The sequence below is a fragment of the Equus caballus genome, chromosome 3 (assembly GCF_041296265.1).
Source record: "Equus caballus isolate H_3958 breed thoroughbred chromosome 3, TB-T2T, whole genome shotgun sequence".
Lineage (NCBI taxonomy): Eukaryota > Metazoa > Chordata > Mammalia > Perissodactyla > Equidae > Equus > Equus caballus.
Window position 1 is genome coordinate 44268363 of NC_091686.1, and position 10419 is coordinate 44278781.

At 41.6% G+C, this 10419-nt stretch overlaps 1 protein-coding gene across 17 annotated transcripts in view; it reads left to right on the forward strand.

Annotated features, from left to right (window-relative positions):
- PPP3CA (protein phosphatase 3 catalytic subunit alpha) overlaps positions 1-9259 on the forward strand; it is a 287954-nt gene extending 278695 nt beyond the window's left edge. For 10 of the 17 annotated variants that reach the window (XM_070263369.1, XM_023637651.1, XM_070263371.1 and 7 more), the window contains 2 exons: positions 5-102; positions 6666-9259. In XM_070263369.1, coding sequence (XP_070119470.1) covers positions 5-102; positions 6666-6862 — 295 coding nt within the window. In that variant the 3' untranslated portion in view covers positions 6863-9259. Of the gene's footprint in view, positions 1-4; positions 103-3572; positions 3603-6665 lie in introns of all 17 variants that reach the window. The other 7 variants (XM_070263363.1, XM_023637650.1, XM_070263365.1 and 4 more) reach the window with 1 other exon arrangement.
- The last annotated feature ends 1160 nt before the right edge of the window (positions 9260-10419 follow it).

Consider the following 10419-nt stretch of genomic DNA (forward strand, 5'->3'; position numbering starts at 1 on the left):
GCAGGGAGGAGAGCGAGAGCGTGCTGACGCTGAAGGGCCTCACGCCCACCGGCATGCTGCCCAGCGGCGTGCTCTCCGGAGGCAAGCAGACGCTGCAGAGCGGTAAGCGCGGGCCACTGCTGCCCAACCCCGCGGGCGGGGAGGGCCGCCACCCACAGCCCGCTAAGCCCCCTCGGAGCAGGGAGGGCCGCCACCCACAGCCCCCTCAGCCCCCTCGGAGCAGGGAGGGCCGCAGCCCAGAGCCCCCTCGGAGCAGGGAGGGCCGTCGCCCACAGCCCCCTCAGCCCCCTTGGAGCAGGGAGGGCCACAGCCCAGAGATCCCTCGGAGCAGGGAGGGCCGCAGCCCACAACCCCCTCTGCCCCCTCGGAGCAGGGAGGGCAGTCACCCACAGCGCCCTCGGAGCAGGGAGGGCCGTCGCCCACAGCCCCCTCGGAGCAGGGAGGGCCGTCGCCCACAGCCCCCTCGGAGCAGGGAGGGCCGTCGCCCACAGCCCCCTCAGCCCCCTTGGAGCAGGGAGGGCCGCAGCCCAGAGCCCCCTCGGAGCAGGGAGGGCCGTCACCCACAGCCCCCTCAGCCCCCTCGGAGCAGGGAGGGCCGTCACTCAGAGCCCCCTCGGAGCAGGGAGGGCCGTCACCCAGAGCCCCCTCGGAGCAGGGAGGGCCGTCACCCAGAGCCCCCTCGGAGCAGGGAGGGCCATCACCCAGAGCCCCCTCGGAGCAGGGAGGGCCGCAGCCCAGAGCCCCCTCGGAGCAGGGAGGGCCGCAGCCCAGAGCCCCCTCGGAGCAGGGAGGGCCGCAGCCCAGAGCCCCCTCGGAGCAGGGAGGGCCGCAGCCCAGAGCCGCCGTGGCAGCCCCTCCCCTGGGACTGTGGCCTGTCCCCTCGTGTCTGTGGACCCGCAGGTGCAGGCCTCCCATAGGACAGCTCGCTTAGGTGCCAACCGACGTGCACAACAGGTTTGACGGCTTTGAGCCAATCAGGTGCTAAAAACAACTTTTTAATTACATGTTTACTAAATGTACTAGTCTTCTACTTGATTGGTGAAATAAAGTCACACACGTAAATATACATCCCTAAGCCTAGAATTTAGTGGAGAATATAAAAAGGGTGATTTCATTATCCACTTGAATAGAAATTGAGTCATATGCATCTTTTCTCTGATTTATGCATCTAAAACATGAGACTTGAGAAGAACCATATTTTATTTTTTAGAAAGAATGAAAATATTTCCTTTGAGATCAAGGTTTTGTATTAAAATTTGTAGCTTTCTGGCTACGTGCTGTCCCGTAGAACTTCTTCTAATGATGGAAATTTCTATATCCTCACAGAAGCCACTGGCAACCTCTGGCTGTCGAGGACTTGAAATAGAGTTCACCTGAGAAACTGAATGTTTTATTTTATCTAATTTTCATTAATTTGATTTAAATAGCCACATGTAGCTAGTGGCTACCATACTGGACAGCACAGGACTCTAGACTCATTTACTTTTGTTACTTTTGTTTTGTTATTTATTCCAACTAATATTATCATTAGAGTCCAATTTTAACAATACATTTTGGAAATTTTGCTTTTAGATTAGACCTTGACAGAAAAAAATGAAAACAAAAATATGCTATAATATTTCAAAACAATCTCAGCCTCTCGTTTATTTTCCTGGATTTTTTTGTGTTTTCTTTTTTCTGTTTCTCAATTTAAAAGATTCCACTATTATTATGGTTACACTATTTAGACACACCTCTCTCTCTATAGAAAGTAATGTCCGACTTCATGAATATGGTACTGCTGAGTGGTCACATCCTAGCAGCATCACTATAATTTTCTTTATTTTCGTGAGAATTTACTCCAAAATCAGTCTTTGAATTTCCACAATAAGACAAAAATTTCTAAATGACGGTAGGAAAATATATAGTATTGAGGTAAATTCCCCCTTTAATTTATAGCTAAAAATTAATTTAGTAACTTTAAAAAAAAAAACGAAATTTTTCCCACCAAAGTAAATACGCTCTCAAAACCCTGACGTAAGTGGAGTGCGCGTGCGCACAAAGGGCCCCCGCTGACTGCAGCCGCGCGGGTCTGGCAGCCCCAGGCGCCTGCAGCCTGGGACGCGCTCGGTGACGGGTAGCACGTGTTTCTACTTGTGTCGGTGCTGGTGTGGGTCCAGGTTTGTTCTTTACTTTTAAACTTGTTATTTCAGTTCTTACAGTTCTTTATTTGGTTTTCAGGATTTCACCCGTGTTTTAACTTAGGTTATTCAGTTTCCTTTTCTGTTCCTTTAAGTTCATTGGTTTCTGTTATTCTGTGTTGAACTCACACAAACATGCACACATAACAAAATACGATTGGAATCTCATTAGTCCTGAGAATTGGAAAACTTAGTGTATATTTTAAACCGTATACATTAAAACATTTTCAAAATTCCTTGTCTGATACCCTTCAATTTGTGAAAAAGGGGAAACTACTTACTGTTTAGCTCTTCTCAGTGGTGATAACCGTTCTATATTTTTATCATAGGAATCTAGAATGCACTGTAAGTGAATTATAGTGCACATATGGCAGTTGCTCTAGTTTTAAAACCTTAAATTATAAGAAATACGCAAATTAAAGCCAAGGAGTAGAATTTTAATATTAAAGATTTTGGCATTACAGAGAAGTTTCTCATTTTAGCACTTAATTAGGGAAATATCCACCAGCCATAATATAGAAAGACTCATACACCTGTATAGTGAAAATATAGACCCTAGCCTTATTTTTAAAATTGCTGATAAAGCAATGGGATTTTTAGGTTTTGCCCCTGAAATCTGCTGAGATTTCAGTATTCAGACTTTTTTTTCTTTAAACTGCTGATAGAATTATTGCTGCTACTGGCATGTTCCCACTTGATTGTAACATTTCAAGAATTTTGTTTCCAAAAATGGTATTGCAGTAAGGAAAACTAATTCTAAATAGGGTTGCCTCGCAAAAGAAGTCCCAATCATCTCTCTCCCTTCCTTGCCTTTTTCCTCTCTCCCTCTCCTCTCTAACATGGAGTTTGTCTTTAAAGAGTCACGTGCAGTATCAGCTGACACACTGATTTTATTCCTTCTCTAAATCTGCACCCCCTTGCTTTTCCATGGCATTAGGAAATCGTTAGTGTGAATTATCCCACTGACAAGTTCTGCCATTTTGTCTGGCATTTTAAAACTATAGAGCAGCAAGCAGAGTAGTGGTTTTATCGTACTTTGTGGGAGTCAGATGCACGTTTTAGATGGACCTAGTCCCTTATCAATTCAATCCAAGTAAAACACAAAACGTTCCTAAAGCCTTTCCTAAAGGGTTAATCATTTTATCACCTATTTAGGGAGCAAAAACCAAAGCAGTTCATTCAGGTGCATCCAGCTCATACATAAAATAAACTTATCATTTTCGTTGTGTCTTTTCTTTCTTTTTAGCATTTCTGTTTTGTTGTCTGTGCCAGAATCCAGCACTTACAGGAACATTAATCTCCTAGCTCCCTGATCGTCACTGATTTGTTCTTAGAGTTAAAATCCTCTGCTCATTTTTCTCATTCATTTTGCACCCCCTTTCTTCTCTTCAGCTACTGTTGAGGCTATTGAGGCTGATGAAGGTAATTTGGCCAGTCCCCTTTCTGTTGTACCTGCAACAGACAAGGGCTCTGCTGGGTGTATTTTTTTTTTTTTTTTTTTTTTTTGCTGTAGCTTGTACAGAGTGTGTGGGTGTTGGGCTAACAGTTGTGGCTCAGTATTAACCGAAATGTTCTTGCTTTAAAGGGGAAAATGTCCTTTTATGGTTTGTTTGTTTGTTTTTTTCCCTTAAAGCTATGTTTGACTTTGTATACAGTGAACCTAGTATAATCACAGAAAACAAAAGGATTCTATATCTTGAATGATGTGGGGTGGGGGTTATGGCAGCTGTTTTGACAAATAACACATAAAACAATATTCTTTGAGCTGAACCATGTCCCTCCCTCAAATCACTTTCTGTCAGCACTGAAAAGGAGAGAATAAAAATAGCTGTATTAATTCTAGTCTTCAGAAGTTTCTAGCAAGAAAAAAAAAGTTCATTTGAATAGTGCTTTGTTGTAGTTCGACATTAATTTATGTCTCTAAAAAATATTCCAACAGGAGACAGCTGTGGATGAGATAAACAGTTCTGCGAGTCTTATCAAATTTGAACCCACTGGCATCTGTAGGACAGTTAGCACCGCGATGTGGCCATGGAAGTGGCCAGTGACATGCCGAGTGGATGCCGAGGCATCACTCAATTGATTAACGTTTGCTGAAGGCCTGCTTTGCGCCAGGCTCTGTGCTGGGCGCTGCAGGGGAAGCTGAGAAGTGTTGTCACCCACCCTGGCCTAGCACTGCTCCAGGATGAGAGAGTGGACCCTTTAGCAAGTACTTTTGAATTGAGTGCTTTTTAAATGTATAGTTATAAGAGAATTGCTTATCCAAATAGTTTTTAGCATTATACATACCATACCCTCTGGAAATTTTAAAAAGAATAATTTGAAGTTCCCCTTTAAAACAAAATTCTTCAGTTGTATTTTGTTCTTGCAAGATAACTTTATTTTTCCCAAAATTGTGTGCCTACGGTCCTTTGATATGATGTAAAAAGTGCCACTTTAGACTCTCTACTTTGTCGTGATTTGGATATAGTAGGGAATGATAGAACTGTAAGAGAAAATACAACTGCTTCCTAAATAGCAGTGAGTAAACTGCTATTTATGTGGGAATTCTCTATTCCTCTTGGCAAATTCTAATCTGCAGTGTGCATTCTTGTTGATAGTTTGGCTGTTTTCTGTGGTTTCTGTGACTCTGTGTTGTGTTAAGTATACCACCAATGTAAATTGCTAATACCCATTGTCTGACCAGCAACTACAGCAGAGCACATTCTTCTATACCAGTATAGACAAAAATGATTAGAAATGGAGCCCCATTCCAGACATCCATTGTTCTAGCTAGATTTTGAATTTCCATGCTCCCACCCTATTGGCTTTTACAACCTAGAGATTCCACTTTTACCATTTAAATTGATAAAATTGCTTCATCAATTATTGTGATGACAAACTTTTTATGTTCATTAATTATGATGAAATGATATTCACAGTAGTGTAGAAAAAGAATATGGTACCACTTCGTGCCATTATTTTGCCCCTCAAAATAATTTAGTTTTCAGGGTGGGTGCTCATTCGACAGCTCTATTATTTTGCAATGTATTACTAAATTAGAGAAGAATTAAGAAGCTTTGCTTTGGGCCTTGGTCTTTCCCCATCTTCTTCCTCTCACAGTTGACTAATCACCGTGATGCTCACCTTTAAAATGCAGAGGTGGAACAAACTACTTCTCTTCGTTTAATGTGTTTGGAAGCAACTGTGTATATCTTTTAAGAATCTCATCCATACTAATGAAAGGCACTGCACATTGTGTAGGAGTGGCTGGCAAAGTTTCAGCTCAAAACTGCTTTCCTTTTTTTCCCAAATAAGGTGAGGAGGATAAAGGTACCATGAAATTGTCCTTAATCAGCCATGGAGATGCAGCCCAAATCAGCGCTGATGATTGGTGCTTCAATATCTCGCTTGCAATCCACAGGGAGTAAAGCAAACTGGTGTCATTGATTTCCCATTCATGTACTTGACTTTCAGCTCACTGGTTGGTCCTCATTGAAGAAGTTACTAGGTTTCTTGCACAACTGCCTTATCTATCTCTGGAAAACACTAAGGATTACCAAAAAAACTCAAATATCAATGCTCCCTCTTTGAGAATTCCATATTCTCATCGAATACGGCCCGAACCAGTCCTATTCATTTTTACTCAAAGTTGAGGAAGGTGTTGTCCCCTTGTTATTCTTGACCCATCACTTACATCTGCATTGACCTGTGGAGAAAGAGTTTTTCTTTGGTGTAGGCAGCACTGGCTACCAGGCGAACATCAGTTTGACCTGTTCGCTGCTGAAGAGCAGACAGACTTTTTCTCCTTAGTGATCTGGTCTTCATTTTTCCGAGTTTCTCTTACCTTGTCACCCACTCCACATGCTTCTAAAGTTGAGTGGAGGAGCAGGAGTTTATAATTTTTTTCATCACCATTGAGTTGTTTGCCAAGACAGTTTTTCTGGGTTTCTGAGGTGCCATGGAAATGGCCCAAATGAACTCCTTTTGTAGCTCCTTTCAGCTTCTGCTCTAAGCTCTTGGCTGGGTCTTTAAGTCTACCTGCCTCAGTGACGCCACTGGATTTGCTGTTACTGGCACAGTGGAGTAGAGAAAGCGGGGTACGTTCCAGTCTAAGTGAGGGCGTTCGATGCAGTAATCATGCTGATGATGTGCCAGTTGATACTGGGTCTGGAGACCTGTCCCTGATAGTAATTTTCCTGCTTACATATCCACTTCGCATTTCGTTGATCTAAACTTTCATGAAGACAGGAGAAATGTTTATATCTTACTAGCTTGAAGAGGACATTTTGGTTGGCAAGAGACATTGGCTGTTTTTGAACCTTTTGGTTATCTTCGGGTATGGTAAGGAGTCTGTTGTGTTGTGTTCAGGTCCCGTCACTTTGTTCTCTACTAAAGGACTCCCTTTCTCACTGCGAAGTCTCTAACCTCACCTGATGCCACAGCTGTGCCCTTCGTCTTCCTCTGGCTAACCCGAGTTTTCTTTTTTAATGATTTTCTGTTTAGCTATCAAAGGATTTTCACCACAACATAAGATCACTAGCTTCGAGGAGGCCAAGGGTTTGGACCGAATTAACGAGAGGATGCCACCTCGCAGAGACGCCATGCCCTCGGATGCCAACCTTAACTCCATCAACAAGGCGCTCACCTCAGAGACTAACGGCACGGACAGCAATGGCAGCAATAGCAGCAATATCCAGTGACCACATCCTCTTCATTTTTTTTTTTTGAGCTGCAGGGCGTGCTGGGGATTGCTGCATATCAGCAGTTGGATGTTCTTGCCTCTGACGGTAGCTTGTTTGCTCTGGGGCCAGGAATCGGATTCAGTTTACACTATCATTAAAAAAGAGGGAGAGAGAGAATAAACTATATTTTGGTGGGAGTGGTGATTAAACACCTCTTTGGGGTATGCCTTTTAAAAATGCTTATAGGAAAAAAATTTTAAAAAGAAAGCTAATGCTAGTATATACTGCAATGTTAGGGGAATGAACATGTTTTCCTACTGCATTGGGGACTTCTAGATAGGTTAATGAAAGGTCTTTTATTATGTTACTGGACACGAAAACTTTGTCTAATTTCTTACTCTATTGTACGTTTACAGTCGCAGCACTAAAAATGGATGACAGCAAACATTTTTAACAAAACGATGTACAAACTACATAAGGACTATTTATTGATAATGTTTTGCTACTCTTGTCAGACAATGGCTATAAAATGAATTAGGCAGTCTTAAAAAAAAAAACAGAAAAAGAAAAAAAAAGAATGTTGCAAATTTGTTAAAATGCCAAAAAGGACAGTTTAATTTTGTACAGATTATGCTTACCTCAGGTTACTTTAGTGTGCTTGAATGCCCTTCTTTCCATATAACATTCTCTTATTAATTTGGCAGTGAGTATCTTTTCTTTTCTTTAAGTTTAAAAAAAAAAACTGGAATTAATTACATCTATCTTTTTTTGCTGTTTATATTTAGAGGTTTTTGTTGATAAATCAAGTCTTGGTTGTGGCTTGCTGAATTAAATATTTATGAGTGGTGCATTTTTAAGTATAGTGAACAAAACACCATATTAAGTACAGTGATAAAGCATCTATATTCTGTAAAAAAAAAAAATCTGCCTATGCATGTTTTTTAAGGAAAAAAAATGGCTGTATCGGCCTCTATGGGACTGTAACGCGCTTAGTGGTCTGACATATACAGGAAATGTATGTATACTGGCGTACTTTATATTCTCTAAAATGCTTAATGCCTTTGAAATTTTGTAATCAAAAAAGCTTTGAAAAAATCTGAAGGGGAGAGTATTCTTAAAAGTTTTTAACATAAGCTTGTCAGTGCACATATAGATGGTTAGCATGTTAGCAGACCTTGTGAAATTTAAATAAGTTTGTAGTTACATGTGGAACTCTAAATGCATGGTAACTGTTAATGTCATAACAGTTTAGTTATTTTGTTCTGTTCTGTCATGTGCCACAAAACATGTACTTTTCTTTCACTTTTTTCCCTTTGTATCTCAGTTACGGGTTACAACTGGTTCATTCTGAAAACAACAGCGGAAGTCCCTTCATATTTTTTAACAACTGTATAAGTGCCCAGGTAATTCACTACAGCCTAAAGCCTTGCCTTTGTAATTTGACTTCTGAAATGTTGGCAATCAAAGCATGCACTTGTAACAATGACAGAGAAAAAGCATTTTATATTACTACTCAATAAATGTGCATGAACTTACAGAGCTCTCATCCTTTCACTGAGTCTGCTGAAGGGATTTATGGGCACCACCGCCCTGGCGTCTTCGAGGTGCTGGGCCCACCGCCGCGCATCAGGCTCGCTGTCACAGGCTTCTCTGAGGGCCTGTGATCCAAGGTGTGGTGCCTACTTCTGCTGTAAGAATCTCGGTGGATTTGTGTCTCAAATCACACAAGAGAAATCTATTTAAAGAGCAAATGCCCTCTTCCAGCTCCCTTGAATGTGGGAGCCAGTTCAGAAACCAGAGCATTCCTTTTTCTTGAAAACCCACCGATTGGTTATCAGGTTGTTTCAGTTACATGCGATGCCCTATCTGCTAACGCAAAAACTCTAAGCTACTGCCTGCATTTTCCTCCCGGAGAGAGTTGCATTTGTACCAATAGGGAATTTGTATCCCTGCGCTTCAGCTAATACCCAGTCACCGAAGGTGTAAGATACACCCCATTTCAGTCTGTTCCTAACATTGTTCATTTCTAGTGCACTTTGTTTATGTAATAAAGTATGCCTGTTATATTAAATAATAAGGGTATGACAATTAGTGATATAGTGTACCAAAACAAAGATGTTCTAGATATATTCTCTGACAAAGCCTATCCCAAATTTAATCAATACAAGCATTTTTTTTCCTGTGGATATTTTTCCATCCTAAAAACAATGACATCCAAGGAAAATATTTAGGTGCAACGTATTGGAATGATGGGAAAGAAATGGTAATTCTGGTACTAAGGTGTATTTATTTTCTTTCTTATAACTGCAGAGAAAATATCCTGACAAAAAAAATTTCTTTTTTTTGGATTCCTTTCTTTTGCAAATTGTGCTGAGGCAACTATGGCATAGAAATAAACATTTGACATTAAAATAAGCAGTGGGTGTGAGTATTGCTTGGTCTTTCTGATCAGTAGTTAGAAAAGTAATACTGTATATTTTTGCATAATAAGTCAGTCTATCAAAGAAATCAATGTAGAATTGAAATTATTTCTCCAAATGGGATAGCATGCCAGATCATGAGTTACTGAATCTATCTCCTTCCCTTTGGGAGAAACTGTTGAATTCTTGAGTTGCTTATGCCAGTGAACCTTTGGCTGTATGCACACACGCACAGGCACACGTGCGTGCAGACACACACACATAGAAACAGTGTCCTTTGCTCTCCTCCACCCACTCCCAAGGTGACTTACCTCTCATGGGATTCAAACTCAGGGCTGAATTTTCATCCAGCTGTTCAAGGATTAATAGCTAGATTTGACTGACCGTACGTCAGCAATTGTTCTCATCTAAAACATCTTCTACTTACATTTGTTTAAAATATTTTTTGAGGAAAGAAGAATCTTCAGAGACTAAACTTGTGTGATGAGGGGAACAAAGTGGAGGGGGGAGGAACATCTGGGTTCATCCACAGTGGCAAGCCCTAGAGTAGATTGTCAGAGGGGAAGCAACTTGTGACATCGGCCCAGAAAGTGTCCTGTTGATGCTGAAGCCCCAGGGTGATCTTGTCCTGAAACATTTCTTTCCTTCCCACCCCCACCACATCCATGTAGAATAATATATCTTAGTGTACATCCATCTTTCTGCCGAGAAACCAGAGCCCCTATATGAAGTCAGCGTCATGTGAGGGACAATGGCAATGGCCTTACTTACAGGTCTCATGCTTTTCTTTGACTACTTCCTGTCTCCCCTCCTGTCACACTCCATTAAGGAACAGAGACTTGTCAGCTTACCCTGCCTAAGTGCCTACATTTCATCAAGACTAGAAGCCCTTTGAGTGGGACAAATTTGAGATCCCCAAACTAAAGATAATTCCTTTTGCTCATGGTATGTGGCCTTCTACTTTATTCATTCCACAAAAATTGAGCCTCTGCTCTGTTCCTCTCACTGTTCTAGGTTCTTATGTTTTCCACAAAAAAAGATGTCTGGGAATCTTGACAGCATATCAGTTTTCATTATGATGTTAAATGTCAGCATTCCGTCAAACAGTGAGTCCGTGTCTGGCTTAACACTAGCTGCTTTTTAAGGCCATTTTTA